We start from the raw sequence: 19,712 nt of genomic DNA on the forward strand, positions 1-19,712 counted from the left end.
GTGTTAGATAGGAGTGAATGGAGACGAATGATACTTGGGACCTGACGATCTGTTGGAGTGTGAGCAGGGTAATATTTAGTGAAGGGATTCAGGGAAACCGGTTATTTTCATATAGTCGGACTTGAGTCCTGGAAATGGGAAGTACAATGCCTGCACTTTAAAGGAGGGGTTTGGGATATTGGCAGTTTGGAGGGATATGTTGTGTATCTCTATACGTATATGCTTCTAAACTGTTGTATTCTGAGCACCTCTGCAAAAGCAGTGATAATGTGTGAGTGTGGTGAAAGTGTTGAATGATGATGAAAGTATTTTCTTTTTGGGGATTTTCTTTCTTTTTTTTTGGGTCACCCTGCCTCGGTGGGAGACGGCCGACTTGTTAAAAAAAAAAAAAAAAAAAAATTCTTTAAGATACATAAGACATCTAACAAGAAGTGCTGGATGGTTATTCCTGTATGATCTGTCAAGCCTCACATAGCAGAAGTTGATACTGTTCCATGAGATGACCACTGGTGTGTTTATGTCCAATACGTAATCATGAGCGATGTTTTAATTTCAGGCAAAAGTCACTGAGTAGCTTTATAGAAAACAGCTTGCTGCTTGTTAATGTGGAGCAACAGTGAGAGATGAGTGAATACTGAGTAAAAGTTTGACAATGAGGAGGATAGCAATGAACTCCAGGAGGATTTGGACAAATTAATGTCTTGGTCTGAAAAATGGCAGATGAAGTTCAATGTGGATAAGTGTAAGGTACTAGTTCTTGGTAATGAAAATAACCCTTGAAGCTATAAACTAGGTGAAGTAGAGTTTGATTATACAGAATGTGAAAAAGATTTGGGAGTCATGGTAAGCAGAAATCTAAAGCCAAGACAGCAGTGCCTAAGTGTGTGCAACAGGGCTAACAGAATACTTGGATTTATCTCAAGAAGTATTAGTAACAGAAGTCCAAAAGTTATTTTACAGCTCTATACATCACTAGTGAGGCCTCATTTAGATTATGCTGCTCAGTTTTGGTTTCCTTACTACAGGATGGATATAGACTCATTGGAGAATATACAAAGAAGAATGACTAAAATGATTTACTGTGTAAGGAATCTCCCACATGAAGATAGACTTGAAACCTTAAATCTCCACTCCCTGGAGAGACATAGAATGAGGGGAGATATCAATGAAGTGTATAAGTGGATGATGGGCAGAAGCAAAGGAGATATTAATAAAGTACTGAGGGTGTCGAACCAGGTAAGAACCAGAAATAATGGACTTAAGTTGGTGGGAGACAGCCAACTTGTTGAAAAAAAAAAAATAAGTAAGTACTGCTTTTCTAACAGAGTTGTGGATGCGTGGAACAATTTTCCCAGTAGGGTGATTGAGGCTAGGACTTTGGGCAGCTTTAAGAAGAGATTGGACAAATATGAGTGGGAGGGGCTGGGTTTGATTTGTCATTGGTGTGGGAGTAAATTCTTGGGTAGCTTTGGGTAGAGGTTATTTTGATAAGGACCTGCTTTGTATGGGCCAGTAGGCCTTCTGCAGTATTCCTCCATTCTTATGTTAATGGCAACTGCCTGTGAAGCATATGAAGTCTTATTGTGGCTAGCTGGTCTAGTGGCTAACGCGACGGGCTGGAGTTTTGAGACTCTCTGACCGCGGGTTCAATCCCAGCTGGGGTATGGTTTGTAAGCATATGAAGATTTCACATGCAGAAGTCTGCAAGTTCAAGAACAACAGAGACAGTTCAAAATACCTTGCATTCATAGTTGCCTCATCAATACAGTTGCCCCAACACTGATGGCTAGTTGTCCTAAACACTTGTGATGTAACTCGCCATATTATATAAAAGAGAATACATTCACCTGAAATAACAAGGATAGCTGATTCAAGGACAAGCTATGCATATAAATGCATACAATCAGTCCCAACACCATAGATATTAAGCAACCCACATCTGTAGAAGCAAGGTATCCTTCAGACCTTAACACTATCCAACACCACAAAAGGAAAAGAGAAGTGCCACAGGGGCAAACAAGATGTTGACATACCAAAGTTGCCAATCAATCTGATGGCATCCAACATCTATTGTAGCAAACTTGATGGCAACCAATATCTGCCAAAACCAGGCAAGCCTATGGTAACTAATTTTTACTAAAGTTGGCCCTATAGCTAGTTTGCTTTTGGGCAAACAGCATTTGTCAAGCCCGCTTTACGGTAACTAAAACTCATTAATGCCTTATAAAAAAGATATGGGAAAGAGGGGCAGAGACATACATACTAACATGCTCCTACTCTTTTAAACCACAGACTAAGATACACTCATTATAAACTCCAAATCCAAAGTGAAATGACCCTCTATATTTTACAATTTATACCCAAGAGCACCTGCTAACATTGCTTACTGAGCTACAGAAGTAGAAATAGGCCTCCTATCATTACAAGATTACCATCTCAAGAGCAAATAATATTAAAAGCAGATCTACAATAGTTTTTGTAAAAGCTGCTTTTGCATAATTAAAATTTAGTACAAAGTAACAATTATATAATAGAGCTGAGAACATGAAGATACAATATACTTCAGACATTTACATCTCCTGGAGCAACAACATCATTGCAGAAGTAACAGCCAAGAAGGTTGCCAGGAATAGATCCACGAAGAGCACTGGAATTGCTCACTGAAGGTTTACTGCTAGCGGTGCCTTCCTCAAGCTCTGTTTCCTTGCATCGGTACCCATGGCGTATCACTAAATACGAGTCAAAACCTAAGGCTGCTGTAAGCACTATCTGTTGAAAATCACCAAAAACAATAAACAAAATTTAAACCACTGTGTGGTAAGTTTACTTTCTTTTAACTGTACAGATCTTTCTCACTACAAGAGATAGATGCATTTCTGGCCTATGTTGCATAAAGTGAATTCATATTAAGCAGACTCACTGTAACATGTAAAGCATAAGGATTTGTTGCGAGACTTTGCAAATTTCACATTACTTGACTAATGCTTACTAAAAACTTATCTTACCACATGTATCAATGGCATTACCATAAATCAGCTGAGGAAAATAAATATATATATCAATATACCTAGGCTAAAATTTATGGCTCGCAGCACATTCGAGGGCATTGTGCTCAAAACATAGTTCTAGGTAAGCAATACTGGCATCAGTGATGGGAGACAGTGTACAACTGTGTCAAACTTTTAACTAAAATTTTAGAACTTCTCAATCACTGTAACTTCCACGTATGCTTCTTAGAAATAAAAAGTTATATTTATATATTTTATTATAAATTTGATATTTACAGAGATATAGTCTCTAAACACAAAATGAACTCAAGTTTTAAAAAAACATTTATGAAGGTTTAATTCTGGTTTCTAGTTTTACAGGACCTCTAGGAATGTAACCCCTCAAAAATTTATAGGGATGACTGTACTGTATATAAAAATGTCATGGCTCAAGACAATACATACAAATTTTGATTTAAAAGTTATTAAGATGATGCACTAATACAAAGAAAAATGTGTTACTTTATGCTTGGCAGCTCCCAGTACTGTAGGCAGCCATCTACTCTCACGGGAATCCATTAAGAGAAAGACAACGTCATGGTCATCCACAAGTTGCTCAAGAACTGACACATCACTTCTCACTTGTTGCTCAAGGCTCTCACTGACAGTGTGTCCTGGCATTGGAATATTTAGTATTACACCTTTACAATTCTGAAAGGAAAAAATATTATGTAATGAGAAGAAATGTTTTTTAAAGCCCTGGACAATAAAATGAGCCTTTCTTTTCAGAGAATGAGCAGATCAATGGTTAAGACAAAAAAAGATGATCACGAGACATGGATATTCATGCCTGTAGGATATATGTGCCTACAATATGTGACTTGATAATGGTCTACAATTGACTGTAATACTGTCAAAAGTTTCATCTCTTGGGTTAATTTTGAATCTGTATACAAATTAGATTGCTGTTACCTGCCTGGATGAGTCTAGGGAAAAAAGTAACACAAATATAACAATCTTATTTACATTTCTCGACTCATCACAGAGTCCAGCAAGAGAAGGCACTAAGTATACATACTTACTGGTCCCATGGGTACAAGTAACAATCAGAAATCCTGGTAGTAACCACAGGTGCAAAGAGTGTGCACTCAGTGATATCTGCTTGATTCTACCTAAATACATGGCATCACCTGCATTCTGCCAGCACACTAAGCACCAAGCCTTGCTCATGCTACCCAAACTCCCAATTCGAGGGACTTAGCAGAACACTTCGTGGATTACAAACCAGAAACACCTGAATTGCAAGTTTAGGCATCAAAAATAAGAGTGAACCTGTGCTTAACCCACCAGTATACTGTGAAGGAGAGGTATATTACCAGCAGACTGTACCCAACCTGGTATAGGAAGCCCCAGCCAGTGTGGCTTAAAGCATCAATGAACACCATAATTCCCACTGCCATTAAAAACAAAAAGTGTGTACCATCAGAGGGAAGTAGTACAAGAGAAGAGATAATAGTATGTTAGTATGTAGTAATAAGGGTTAAAAAGATACATAGTGAAAGGAGATCTTTACTAAAATGGTGTTTTACCTACATGAGCTTCTTGTACGATAAATGTTGTATAAATAAAGATTTCCTTTTGCTATATCTTTTTACACCACTTGTGGGCTATGCCATACTTTAACTACATGCAATAATAATAGTATAACAGTACAGTTAATTAAATTAGGAGAAATTAGGAGAAGGTGTGGAGTTAATAAAAGTATTAGTCAGAAGGCTGAAGAGGGGTTGTTGAGGTGGTTTGGTCATTTAGAGAGAATGGATCAAAGTAGAATTACATGGAGAGCGTATAAATCTGTAGGGGAAGGAAGGCGGGGTAGGGGTCATCCTCGAAAAGGCTGGAGGGAGGGGGTAAAGGAGGTTTTGTGGGCGAGGGGCTTGGACTTCCAGAAAGCGTGCGTGAGCGTGTTAGACAGAATGGAGACGAATGGTATTTGGGGCCTGACGAGCTGTTGGAGTGTGAACAGGGTAATATTTATTGAAGGGATTCAGGGAGACTGGTATTTTTATATAGCAGAACTTGAGCCCTGGAAATGGGAAGTACAATGCCTGCACTTTAAAGGAGGGGTTTGGGATATTGGCAGTTTAGAGAGATATGTTGTGTATCTTTATATGTATATGCTTCTAAACTGGAATAAATGGTATAAAATACCGACACAATGGAAATATAAACACATATGCAATTTAATGTGATCCTTTATTGACAACGTTTCGCCCACACAGTGGGCTTTTTCAAGTCACAAACAGATCTACCTGGGATGGAAGGTACGTGAGTATTTATAGTCAGGTTCAGAATGTTGAGGTCAGGTGGAGAATGCTGCATCTGATGATCTACCAAGTGGGGTTATAGACCATAACCCCATTTGGTAGATCTACCGATTGGGGTTATAGACTATAACCCCATTCGGTAGATCATCAGATGCAGCATTCTCCACCTGACCTCAACATTCTGAACCTGACTATAAATACTCACGTACCTTCCACCCCAGGTAGATCTGTTTGTGACTTGAAAAAGCCCACTGTGTGGGCGAAACATTGTCAATAAAGGATCACATTAAACTGCATATGTGTTTATATTTCCATGCTTCTAAACTGTTGTATTCTGAGCACCTCTGTAAAAACAGTGATTATGTATGAGCGAGGTGAAAGTGCTGAATGATGATGAAAGTATTTTCTTTTTGAGGATTTTCTTTTTGGGTCACCCTGCCTCAGTGGACTTGTTAAAAAACAGTATAGTTCACTTGTAATACTATATAAATACAGCAGTAGTACAGTAAAACCCCTAATTAATGGGCCCCCTGTTCAATGATTTTCAGAAATTACAGACAAAAAAAATTGGTCACAAAAATGTTGATTTTTTTTTTTTTTTTTTTTTTCAACAAGTCGGCCGTTTCCCACCGAGGCAGGGTGACCCAAAAAAAAAAAAGAAAGAAAATCCCCAAAAAGAAAATACTTTCATCATAATTCAACACTTTCACCACACTCGCACATTATCACTGTTTTTGCAGAGGTGCTCAGAATACAACAGTCCAGAAGCATACACATATAAAGACACACAACATATCCCTCCAAACTGCCAAACTGTTGAAATCATTGGACTAAATGGAAAAAAGTCCATAATTCCAAATTCTGTCTGTACTGATAGTGTCCAGTTGTCTTCTGAATCACTGGATCAATTCCAAAGATTCCAGTGTTGTCCAATATGGGTTAGAGCATCCACATCCATGAACTGTGTGTTTTCAATGTTCCTCAAACCATAGGCACACCTCCACTACCAGTTTGTTGTCTGTGCTCACTCACACATGAGCTCGTCATTCATTCTCCAATTTTCCCCTAGATTTACAGTGTTATGCATGACTTTATTAACAGAATAAGTAAAGTGCAATTAACAGTGGCTTCTAAAGCAAGTGGTGGTGCCAAGAGGAAATATGTGGTTCTCTTTGTTAAGCAGAAACTTGAACTAATAAAGAAAGTTGAACCTGGCATCTTAGTGGCACAGTATGTGAAGAATATGATGTTAAAAACAAAGTGTCTGATAACTGTGGAAGCAAGAACAAACAGAGAATCTGATAATTGTAGAAGCAAGGACAAACAGAATATCTGATAACTTTAGAAGCAAGGACAAAGTGTCTGATAACTGAAGAAGCAAGGACAAACAAAGTATCTGATAACTGCAGAAGCAAGAACAAAGTGTCTGATAACTGTAAAAGCAAAGATAAACAAAGTGTCTGATAATTGTCGAAGCAAGGACAACCTTCCAGACTATGCTCTTAAGTTTAATGTAGATGCTAGCCATTTACTTCTTTTAAGCCATCGACAATTTGCCTACTGGAGCTTTACAGTTCCTCTGCCTCAAAATAAAAGTCATTCTGAGTCAACATTACCAATCACAGTAGTTTACACCTCATCTCTCAACCATGAAGAAATAAGCAATATTACTGTAAATTCTGTACCATAAAATTACTAAACAGCACTGTACTACAGTTTACAGTACCAGTATTCATAGTGTCCAGTGGTCTTCTGAAACAGAAGACAATCGACAATAACACACCCCATCCCCTCTAGTAGCCTGTTAATTAGAGGGTTCACTGTACAGCAATAGTAATAGCATATACTGCCTCCACATTTGTGGTAACAGTAGTAGTTACACAAATGTCGTGCCATATTATTAGTGCAGTAGTAAACAGTGTGCTGTAGTAATGTAAGAAGCTGTAGTAACAATATAATAGTGTGGTATTAGTAGTATTATAATAGTAGTTTAGAAAAATGCAGGTAAAGTAAAAATAGAAGTAGCAGAAGAAGTAGTGTAGTAGTGGGGTAAGTACAGTTCATTTGTAGTTTTGCAGTACAATAGTAGTAAAAAATAGTAGTAGTGTAGTAGTACAAAGCAGGAGTGTATAACAGCATAACAATGGTAGTACAACACATTATTTTATCTGTTAACTATTGGTGTTAAGACAAACTTAGGTATTTGACCTCAGTCAGGACTAGAAAGATGACTAACCACTTTGGGGTAGATTTCAACAAGAGCATCAGCAGCAGCTACAGCTTTGTAGGTTCCACCATTAAGGCAGTCCTTAAACTTGAAGAGATTCTGTCGCACAGGGTTGCTATAAGACACCTTTCCGCTGTCCAAGAGTGTGAGGTGCTCAACACCCCAACCCTGAAAAACAAGAAATTAAGAACAGAGGGAAGTAAACTGTGAAATTATAATTATTTTTGTTTCATTATTTTTGTTATGTATTATTATTATTTTTATTATGGGTCACACTATCTCAGTGGGTAGTGGCAGGCACAATGGACATGACTTGGTAGGCCTGATATGACTTGGCACAGTCTGACATGACCTAGCTCCACCTGATGTGACCTGACTCCACCTGATGCACCTTGATGCCACTCGATGCAACTTGGCGACACCTGAAGCAACTTGGCGACACCTGAAGCAACTTGGCGACACCTTATGTGACTTGACACCACCTTCCTAGCTGTGTTTTTTTGAAGTACACAAACATCAAGATACAATTACCCATCGACAACAACCTCCCCAGTGAACTTTCAAAGTGGAACTTCCCACCTCCAGAGTTCATGTCCAGCAAATTGGTTATGATGAATCCTTTCACAGTTATTACTGTACCATGCTCGTACTTCAACAGAACATCAAATTCAACAACCACAGCAGCCAGTCATTCAGTAAATAAATCCCCAAAATTACATTTAAATATGAAAATAAGTGAAACTAGATAGAGTGGGGAATCATGTAACAAATCTAATTGGTTCTAGAACCTCATTTGTTATAGCCTTTGTTTGTTATAGGGGTAAGCCATTCCAGGCTTGCAAATAAAACCACTTAACAACGAAAAATTCTAGGTAGTAGGTTGGTAGACAGCAACCGCCCAGGGAGGTACTACCGTCCTGCCAAGTGAGTGTAAAACGAAAGCCTGTAATTGTTTTACATGATGGTAGGATTGCTGGTGTCTTTTGTCTGTCTCATGAACATGCAAGATTTCAGGTACGTCTTGCTACTTCTACTTACACTTAGGTCACACTACACATACATGTACAAGCATATATATACACACACCCCTCTGGGTTTTCTGCTATTTTCTTTCTAGTTCTTTTTTTTTTTTTTTTTTTTCAACAAGTCGGCCGTCTCCCACCGAGGCAGGGTGACCCAAAAAAGAAAGAAAATCCCCAAAAAGAAAATACTTTCATCATCATTCAACACTTTCACCACACTCGCACATTATCACTGTTTTTGCAGAGGTGCTCAGAATACAACAGTCTAGAAGCATACACATATAAAGATACACAACATATCCCTCCAAACTGCCAATATCCCAAACCCCTCCTTTAAAGTGCAGGCATTGTACTTCCCATTTCCAGGACTCAAGTCCAACTATATGAAAATAACCGGTTTCCCTGAATCCCTTCACTAAATATTACCCTACTCACACTCCAACAGATCGTCAGGTCCCAAGTACCATTCGTCTCCATTCACTCCTATCTAACACGCTCACGCACGCTTGCTGGAAGTCCAAGCCCCTTACCCACAAAACCTCCTTTACCCCCTCTCTCCAACCCTTTCGAGGACGACCCCTACCCCGCCTTCCTTCCCCTATAGATTTATATGCTTTCCATGTCATTCTACTTTGATCCATTCTCTCTAAATGACCAAACCACCTCAACAACCCCTCCTCTGCCCTCTGACTAATACTTTTATTAACTCCACACCTTCTCCTAATTTCCACACTCCGAATTTTCTGCATAATATTTACACCACACATTGCCCTTAAACAGGACATCTCCACTGCCTCCAACCGTCTCCTCGCTGCTGCATTTACCACCCAAGCTTCACACCCATATAAGAGTGTTGGTACTACTATACTTTCATACATACCCTTCTTTGCCTCCATAGATAACGTTTTTTGACTCCACATATACCTCAACGCACCACTCACCTTTTTTCCCTCATCAATTCTATGATTAACCTCATCCTTCATAAATCCATCTGCCGACACGTCAACTCCCAAGTATCTGAAAACATTCACTTCTTCCATACTCCTCCTCCCCAATTTGATATCCAATTTTTCTTTATCCAAATCATTTGACACCCTCATCACCTTACTCTTTTCTATGTTCACTTTCAACTTTCTACCTTTACACACATTCCCAAACTCATCCACTAACCTTTGCAATTTTTCTTTAGAATCTCCCATAAGCACAGTATCATCAGGAAAAAGTAACTGTGTCAATTCCCATTTTGAATTTGATTCCCCATAATTTAATCCCACCCCTCTCCCAAACACCCTAGCATTTACTTCCTTTACAACCCCATCTATAAATATATTAAACAACCATTGTTTATTTCCTCTTATCTCCATGAGGAAGTGGAACAGAATTCTTCCTCTGTAAGCCATGCGTGTTGTAAGAGGCGACTAAAATGCCGGGAGCAAGGGGCTAGTAACCTCTTCTCCTGTATATATTACTAAATGTAAAAGGAGAAACTTTCGTTTTAACTTTTGGGCCACCCCCGCCTCGGTGGGATACGGCCGGTGTGGTGAAAGAAGAAGAACAATGATAAATATAATATAAAATTGTAAAAAAGTGCATAAATGTGCATTTACACTCCTGACATAAAGAATATCATTAATACATGAAATAAAAATAATTTGTACAAGACATAAAAAATATTGTACGTTATCCTACCATAGTGTTATTCAGCATGCAGGACAGGAGGCAGAGGAGAAGAGAATTACCATTTATGTAAATATTTGTTATATAAACTGTTTGTTATAGCATGCCCTACTATATAATGAAAAGTAATAGCAGGTTTGGGATATTGGTAGTTTGGAGGGATATGTTGTGTACAGTATCTTTATACGTATATGCTTCTAAACTGTTGTATTCTGAGCACCTCTGCAAAAACAGTGATTATATGTGAGTGAGGTGAAAATGTTGAATGATGCTGAAAGTATTTTCTTTTTTGGTCACCCTGCCTTGGTGGGAGACGGCCAGCTTAAAAAAAAAAAAAAAAAACATACATGTGTTATATCACCATGGTTGTTCAATATATTTATAGATGGGGTTGTAAGAGAAGTGAATCCTCAGATGTTGGCAAGAGCTGTGGGGGCTGAAAGATAAAGAATCTAACATAAAGTGGGAGTTGTCACAGTTGCTCTTTGTGGATGACACTGTGCTTTTGGGAGATTCTGAAGAGAAGTTGCAGAGGTTGGTGGATGAGTTTGGTAGGGTATGTAAAGGAAGAAAATTAAAAAAGAATATAGGAAAGAGTAAAGTGATTTATTTATTTATTTATTTATTAATTTGAACATGATACAGAGAAGTACAAAGGAATACAGTAATTAAGTATAACATGCCAAAGCCCCTTGTATGCAGAGCATTATGGGCAGGCTTAAAGTTAACTTAAGATTAACTAAGCAATGATATATTCAGTGGTAAAACATTATTCCTAGGTAGTGGGTTGGTAGACAGCAACCGCCCAGGGAGGTACTACCGTCCTGCCAAGTGAGTGTAAAACGGAAGCCTGTAATTGTTTTACATGATGGTAGGATTGCTGGTGTCTTTTTTTCTGTCTCATAAACATGCAAGATTTCAGGTACGTCTTGATACTTCTACTGACACTTAGGTCACACTACATATACATGTACAAACATATATGTACACACCCATCTGGGTTTTCTTCTATTTTCTTTCTAGTTCTTGTTTATTTCCTCTTATCTCCATGGGGAAGTGGAACAGAATTCTTCCTCCGTAAGCTATGCGTGTTGTAAGAGGCGACTAAAATGCCGGGAGCAAGGGGCTAGTAACCCCTTCTCCTGTATATATTACTAAATGTAAAAGGAGAAACTTTCATTTTTCCTTTTGAGCCACCCTGCCTCGGTGGGATACGGCCGGTTTGTTGAAAGAAGAAGAAAGAAAACATTATTGTAAACAGATTACAATTATGCACAAATGAGCATTACAAAGACAGGTCATATGGTCATTTACTGTGTTGCTGTGCATTCAGTAGAATGGAGTATTCAGTTAGGTAATGTAATGAAAAATAACAAAGTTTGATTGGGTCATAGGTTAAACATTTATGAGATACAATTATGATAAACATTTGTGAGATACAATTTATGAGATACAATTATTCAGTATTTATTTAGTTGTGGGTGAGTAAGTGATTTTTGAGAAGAGACTTGAATTTATAAACAGACTGTGTTTCTTTTATAATCACAGGTAATGAATTCCAGATTTTAGGGCCTTTTATGTGCATTGAGTTTTTGCATAGTTTGAGATGGACACGAGGAACATCAAAGAGTGATCTGTGCCTTGTTTTATGGTCATGTGTTCTGTTGAGGTTGGTAAGGAGATGTTTGAGGGGAGGGTTTATATCTGAGTTAAGCGTTCTATGTATGTAGTAGGTGCAGTAATAAGTATGGATGTTTTGTATGGTGAGTAGGTTTAGAGTTTTGAATATTGGTGAAGTGTGCTGCCTGTAGTGGGAATTTGTTATCATTCTGACTGCAGCCTTTTGTTGGGTAATTAGTGGTCTGAGATGGTTTATTGTTGTTGAGCCCCATGCACAAATTCCATAGGTGAGATAGGGGTAAATAAGTGAGTGATATAGGGCCAAGAGGGCTGACTGTGGAACATAGTATCGTATCTTCGATAGTATGCCTACGGTCTTGGAAATTTGTTGTATATTCGTTTGAAATTTGAGGATGACAAAAAATTAGGTAACAAAAGACTGGATATCTGATTTGATGGAGAGAGTATGGAGGAGGTGAATATATTCAGATATTTAGGAGTGGATGTGTCAGCAGATGGGTCTATGAAAGATGAGGTGAATCACAGAATTGATATGAGGAAAAAGGTGACTGGTGCACTTAGGAGTCTGTGAAGACAAAGAACTTTGTCCATGGAAGCAAAGAGGGGAATGTATGAGAATATAGTTAAACGAATGCTCTTATATGGGTGTGAAACATGGGTGGTGAATTTTGAAACAAGAAGGCTGGAGGCAGTGGAGATGTTGTGTCTGAGGGCAATGTGTGTTGTGAATATAATGCAGAGAATTCGTAGTTTGGAAATTAGGAGGAGGTGCGGGATTACCAAAACTATTATCCAGAGGGTTGAGGAGAGGTTGTTGAGGTGGTTCAGACATATAGAGAGGAAGGAACAAAATAGAATGACTTTGGGAGTGTATAAATCTATAGTGGAGGGAGGGCGAGGTAGGGGTTGACCTAGTAGAGGTTGGAGGGAGGGGGTAAAGGAAGTTTTGCGTGTGAGGGGCTTGGTACCTTCCAGCAAGCATGCGTGAGCATGTTAGATAGGAGCGAATGGAGACAAATGGTTATTAGGACTTGACGTGCTGTTGGAGTGTGAGCAAGGTAACATTTATGAAGGGATTCAGGGAACCTGGCAGGCTAGACTTGAGTCCTGGAGATGGGAAGTACAGTGCCTGTATTCTGAAGGACGGGTGTTAATGTTGCAGTTTTATAACTGTAGTGTAAGCGTACCTCTGGCAAAACAGTGATGGAGCAAATGATGATGAAAGTTTATCTTTTTTGGACCAAACTACCTTGGTGGGAGATGGCCGATATGTTAATAAAATAAATAAATTACACATATTTACAGGCAGCTTAAAACATTGCAAGACATGGCAATTTGCTCACTTACCAAACACAGTGCAACATTTTATTTCCACATTATTATGGAAACAATATTAATACTTAATTCAATCTTGTAGAGAGATGACTTACTGGGCAAAAAGTGGTTAACAGAGGTTAAACTGGTTAACAGGGGTTAAACTGGTTAACAGAGGTTAAACTGGTTAACAGAGGTTAAGCTGGTTAACAGAGGTTAAACTGGTTAACAGAGGTTAAGCTGGTTAACAGAGGTTAAACTGGTTAACAGAGGTTAAACTGGTTAACAGAGGTTAAACTGAAAAGTCACAATTACTACATGTGACTCATGGAACCTGGATACAGAAATAAGAACCTTACATATCATATAACAGAGGCTACAGAGATGTGACTAAGTATAACACATTTTAATAAGAGTTCTACTAAATATATACAGACTCACCAAAAGGCATCTTGCCACAGAACAACCAAGAGTCCCTGAGCCTAAGAGGAGGCATCGAGTATTTTGGATGATGGGCAGATCAAGCAGTGGAGCCACCCTCCACCTCATTAACTTAAGGTTCAGATCTACAGCAGACTCGGCTAGTCTACAAATGTGAGAGATCATGACAATAAATATATATTAAAGATCTTAAACAGTGTAACTGTTATACTGAAGAGTAACACAGTTTTATTTCTAAAATATTACAACAGCAGCTATAAGTATAGTTCTGTATATAAACTAGTAAAGTGTGTATTTTCCTATTTCTACTTAATAGAACAGGAATATGTTAATAGTGTCTCAGCTTTAGTATTTAATTTATCATATAATTTAAATAAATATCCAATGACTGTAGCATTTACTATCTTATCTTGTAACTCATTCCTCTGTTCTGGCACTATGTGAAAAAACTCAAGTACCACTGTGACAGTTTTTTGCTGACCTTGTTGATGATGTCAAGAAATCTTCTTTATCTATTCTTTAGTATTCATTTATGACAAAGAACACTATGTAGACACTATGTCTCCTCTCTCCCTTCTAATTAGAAAATGAAGATATTTTTATAGCTTTCAGCTTTCTTTGTAACTCATTTTTTGTAGCTTGATTTAAGACATTTTTTTTACCATAAATTTCTATAACATACAAATGTACTGAGAAACATCACAGCAATTTTTTCCTCTCCATTTTAAAGCACAAAAACAAAATCAAAAGTCAAAAAAGAAATACACGATTACCATGTATGGATAAGTCATTTTCTAAATGTTTGTAAACCGCTCAGTAAATTATATAAACTGATGGACTGTGAAATAAAACCATGACAGATGGCCATTTCTGAATCACAGAATGGGTGTGGCTCAAAACCATGGCAAGTGAATCCTAACACTTACAGGCAGAAGAGAATAAGTGCCAAATTCATAATGGAGAAAAATGCAGGCATGGGGTAGACTGGAGCTGTGAAGCTCAAGTTACCATAATTGTTATGGGGCTCTGGGTTTAATTTATAGATGAAAAAAAATATTTACACATTCCAACAAACAGACAAAAACCCTATCGGTGTAGGTCCCATTGTACTGTGGCTTTGAAACCAGGGTCAATCCTGTAGTATGTACTATGCCATGAGCTCAGCTCACTCAAATAAGCTGTGAGTGGTAAATTTGGGCCTAAATATTAGAGAATGGGTCTATGCAGTAAGTGGGCACCATGTAAAAAATCCTACAACATGCAGTGCATGAGAAAAAGAAACTGTGACCGTGTTTTTGGTTGAAAACAGTGACTTTGCAGTGTATTTTGGTATGGATTTTATGGTTGTATTCTCAGTTTCTTGGTCTCATTTGATAGAATGGAAGACATCTTACAGAACAGAGATGATTTGGATTGGTTTCAGGACTAAACGTAGCTTGAAACTGAGCTCTAAGTAGCGGAAATTTTCAATTTTTTTGCTGATATTCCAGAATACACACAAATGACATAAACTTGTCCAATATTTATCCAACTGGCCAGTCTAATGCACTGATATTAATTATACAATTTTTACAATAATGCAGGAGTCTGCATAACAGTAAAACTTCAATTTTTTTGTGTGAATAAAAATTCAAAATGGAAAGCAAGCATAATATAAAAGGGGCCTAGAGACATGACTAAGGAATAGTGGAAATGTATTTTCAGTGCCAGGAATGTCTATATTGTTTATTCTAGACCCTATTTTAAACTGGCAAATTTTGAATTTTCTGTGAAATTGGCCAAATTATCAATTTCTGATCAATTTATTGAGCAGTTGAAATAGGTAAATGGGCATTTTCTTGTACTCTATCAATAGAATAGAAGGAATACCAGTGAAAAAGCTCTGAGTTTGGTCAACTGGAACAATGGAACTGGCCAAAAATTGGGCGAAATCAATGATGCCTAACTATTGCAGTGACTGCTAACTTTGCAAGAGCGTAATTCTGTAAGTTTTCCATCAAATTTCATACTTTTGGTTTCATTACCTTTAGAAAAAGATTTTCTATCATTTCATACGATAAAATAATTTTTTTTTTTTTAAATTTGTCAAACCTGAGAGCAAGTTTGAGATCAGAGATCTTGACCCTAAAAGGGTTAAGGAATCATTTCATTCAATAACCCACATTTTGGCCATGGTGGCGCTTATTTTTTCTGCCATGCAATGCCTCATATATGTCAATACGTTTATAACTAAAAGTTTGCTTCAGTGCTTACCTTATTGGATCCATGTTAGCAGACAGGTTCACCATACGTGGTCCCATTTTACCCCTTTCATTCTTCTCCCAGCCAAGGAATGGTGGCAAATCAGGAGGGTTGTCTGTATCTATTACCCCTTTTAAGTCTACATCAACTACAAGGCTATGAGTTGCATCTTTCGTGCCACTTCTTGTTCGTATTCGCAGACACAAAATCTTGTAAACAGACCACAGGTGTGACCTGGTTAAAGAACAATGTTTCACTAGATATATATAATACAATTTTAAACAAACTAATGTGCATTTTCTTATCACACCAGGCATCTCCCACCATGGATGGATGATCCCTCTTCTCTCCCTCCATATATGTCTTACCAGACATATATGGACATAACAGACAAAAAGACCTTGTGAACTGTAACATTCTCCCCCCTTCTTGAAAATGCAGAAATTACACCTCTCACCTACAGGATAACACCTGGGTGAGCACAAATAGGAAATATGTCTGCCTCGTGCTCAGCAGACAGAAGATTTAGCCTCTACCACATCTTGCGCTGAATAACTCACATGGATGTAGCTCTTAACATTAATAATAATAATAATAATAATAATAATAATAATAATAATAATAATAAAAATAATAATAATAATCCACAAATAAACCGCTTATGGCAATGTTTCGGACTAACCTAGACCATTTACAAGTCCCACTAACACATAACGGCGAGGGAGCCACTATATATACAAGAAGGGGACAGGGACAAGACAGAGAGAGGAAGAAAGAAGTGGGGAAGTAGTGGTTGAGGTAATGCTGATAGTGGAAGTAGTAGTAGTAGTAGAGGTAGTAAGTCTGGGGAGTAGTGGCAGACAGAAAGGATCGTGAATGAGATGGTGGTGGGAGTAGCAGCAGTAGTAGTGACCTATCCTGATCTTTTCTTCTCTCCCTACCTCTTCTCCTTTCCTATTTTTCCTTGTCTTCCTTTCTTCTGCCTAGGTGTGTTCTGTCCTTCAGTTGGCCCCACTCTTGTGGTCAATTAGCTTTCCTGCAGCGCTCCTTTTCTTGTCCTTAGACTTGCTCCACTTCTACTTCTACCACTTTTATTACTTCATTACTGCTACTACTACCACCACTATTACTTCCACTATCAGCATTACCTCTACCACTACTTCTCCACTTACTTCTTTCTTCCTCTCACTGTAATGTCCCTGTCCCAAAACGTCGTCATAAGGTTCTCTCTCCTATGTGAGGGTTATTTATGCATTGTTCCAGTCAGGGTATTGTGCCTTTCCATTCTTTAATAATAATAATAATAATAATAATAATAATAATAATAATAATAATAATAATAATAATCACCTACAGGATACAGGTATGGCTATAAATGTTACCTTGATCACACTGAAACAATATGTCAAGTCTAAAAACTACCTTGTCTCCATATACTCCAATCTTACACACACACACAAACTTGCTAGATGTACATTCCCTTTCCACCTAATCTCTCCTCCACCTTTCTCCTATCCTTCCTAGGAAGACCCCTTACCCCACCTTCCTTCCTTTTACCACAAATTTATACACCTTAGTCATAATATTCTGATCTGTCCTTTCTAAATGACTAAGGCATGGTGGGAAGTGACTATTCTTCAGCCATTTCCCACCAAGACAAGGTGACCAAAGAAAGAAGATTCAACATCACTCATTCCCTAGCTGCCTTTCCTGAAGAGCACAGAACTAGAAAGGAAGAGGTCATGTAAGAAGGGAAAATAAATGGGATTAAAGTAACTGCTTAGTGGAACAAAAAAGTAATGAAGCCAAAGAAGGATAATGAATAATATGGCAAGGTACAATGCATAAGTATAGGATAAAAAGTGCTAGTAACTGGGAAGGCAACAAACATCCTGGGAAGGGTAAGTGAAAGGGAATGAAGCAGACTACATAAACTTACTAAATGGACTTTCACATCAAAGTTATACTCTACAAGGCAGCTCTGATACAAGATTTGTCATCACAGACATGGGCTGATAGTTGCTTTCACTAATTCACTGAGTATTTTTCTCCTAAGACTTTTTTCTAGGTTTAATTGACCATTTAATAAGACATGTGCTTGAAGTTTCAGTGTAATGTTTGTTAACTATTGTGTATAAGACTGTTATTAAATATTACCATTTTAAGGTTACCAAAGTGAGCAGGTTGCGAAGAGGCCATCCAGGGTTCTGCGGCAGGGTGCAGGGGTCAGAGAAGGCCAGGTATACTTCTCTGTCTGTCTATCATAAAAACACATAATGTAAAAATCCTGAGCAAAAAGTTTTATGTAAACCACACAATTTTAAACACACAGTATACACTAAATTGATATTTTTGGTTCCTCACTAAACAGTAAAAGCCCAATAAAAGGGACCCCCCAGTTAAAATGGACAAAAAAATCTGGCTACACAAAGGCTCAACATGTATGTTTAATAGGGTGTCTGATTAAAATAACGATGAAGTGTACCAAATCCACTATATTAAATGGCCATCCAGTCCGGTCATGAATTCAATAAAACGGACCGATTCTGCTTAATCACAAGTTTATAAGGTCCAAGGTTCTTCCTGGGAGTGTCCACTTTCATTGTTCCTAGACAGCTGGCCAATGACTGCCCGCATAAGTGTCATTGTCTGCATGCACGTTCACACCTTCATCTCCAATTTTCCCCTGGATTTACTATGTTTTTAATAATTTTATTGATATACTGTGTACAGTGTTATTAACAATAACTTTTAAAGCAAGAAGAAGCATGTAACCCTAATGGTTAAGCAGAAACTGGAATACACAAATAATCCACACTTATGTGACTGAAAATTACGACAATGTTTTGGTCTGATTTTGACCCTTAATTAGTGTGACTAATTAATGGCCTCCCAAGTGTGGGTTATTTGTGTATCGTTACAGTTATGGTATTGTGACTTTCTACTCTTCAGAAACTTGAATTAATAAGGAAGCTGGAGGATGGCATTTCAGTGGAGGGTGTGCGAGGAGTATGGCATAGCAAAACAGTGTTTGACATTCGTAGAAGCAAGGATAAGCTTACACAATATGCTATGAGGCACTGTGTAGATGCCAGACTATGGTGCTCATCACCTGCTCCTAAACTGAGGGACTGATTATCTTGTCTTCCACTGTTTTCCATATATATTTCTAGTTTTCACATTATGTCCATGTATTGTACTGATAAACCCACTGCATGGTGAAATGATTATAGAGTAAAGATACCCAGATGTTTCACATGTGTCTCGGTCATTGGCCTGAAAGGTTTTTCAGTTACTTCTAGAAACCATATGAAAATGACCCAAGATATAAGGGCTGAAGCACTACCTCACCACTCTTTTTCTCTTCATATACTCTGCCTTCCATATATCATTTCTAGATTGTAGAAACCTCTTGGATGCAAACATTTCTGTTATACCACCCTCTTCATCTTACCATTCTGCCACTCATTCTTCTTCCCACTTGCACCCACCCTCTGTACCTACAAACTTCTGATGATCACTCTAGCACTGCATTCTTAAATCTACCCCATACCTTTTTGACCTCGTCCTCATTACCTGTGCTCACTTTAGCCCACCTTTCTCCAAATAGTTGCCAATATCTTTCACTACTTCCTTTTTTTAGGTTATTCCCTTTCACATCTATCTTTTCCATTGATGCTATTTTTTTTGCATTCTATGCACCTCTTACTCTCACTATAGGTTTTTTTTTTTTCAACAAGTCGGCCGTCTCCCACCGAGGCAGGGTACCACTAAATAATGATTTGGCATATCTGTTGCCCTTTTAAAAACATGCATACTGATAAGTCTTTCCATT

At 38.0% G+C, this 19,712-nt stretch overlaps 1 protein-coding gene across 9 annotated transcripts in view; it reads right to left on the reverse strand.

The window, feature by feature from the left end:
* Positions 1-19,712, reverse strand: part of Atg7 (Autophagy-related 7) — a 51,966-nt gene that overhangs the window by 14,205 nt on the left and 18,049 nt on the right. For all 9 annotated transcript variants that reach the window (XM_070084489.1, XM_070084483.1, XM_070084490.1 and 6 more), the window contains 6 exons: positions 18,035-18,135; positions 15,890-16,111; positions 13,637-13,781; positions 7,551-7,709; positions 3,510-3,698; positions 2,575-2,769 (listed from right to left, as the gene is read on the reverse strand). In XM_070084489.1, the coding sequence (XP_069940590.1) occupies positions 2,575-2,769; positions 3,510-3,698; positions 7,551-7,709; positions 13,637-13,781; positions 15,890-16,111; positions 18,035-18,135 (1,011 nt within the window). The remainder of the gene's footprint in view (positions 1-2,574; positions 2,770-3,509; positions 3,699-7,550; positions 7,710-13,636; positions 13,782-15,889; positions 16,112-18,034; positions 18,136-19,712) is intronic.

Source organism: Cherax quadricarinatus, chromosome 13 (genome assembly GCF_038502225.1).
Source record: "Cherax quadricarinatus isolate ZL_2023a chromosome 13, ASM3850222v1, whole genome shotgun sequence".
In the NCBI taxonomy this organism is placed as follows: domain Eukaryota; kingdom Metazoa; phylum Arthropoda; class Malacostraca; order Decapoda; family Parastacidae; genus Cherax; species Cherax quadricarinatus.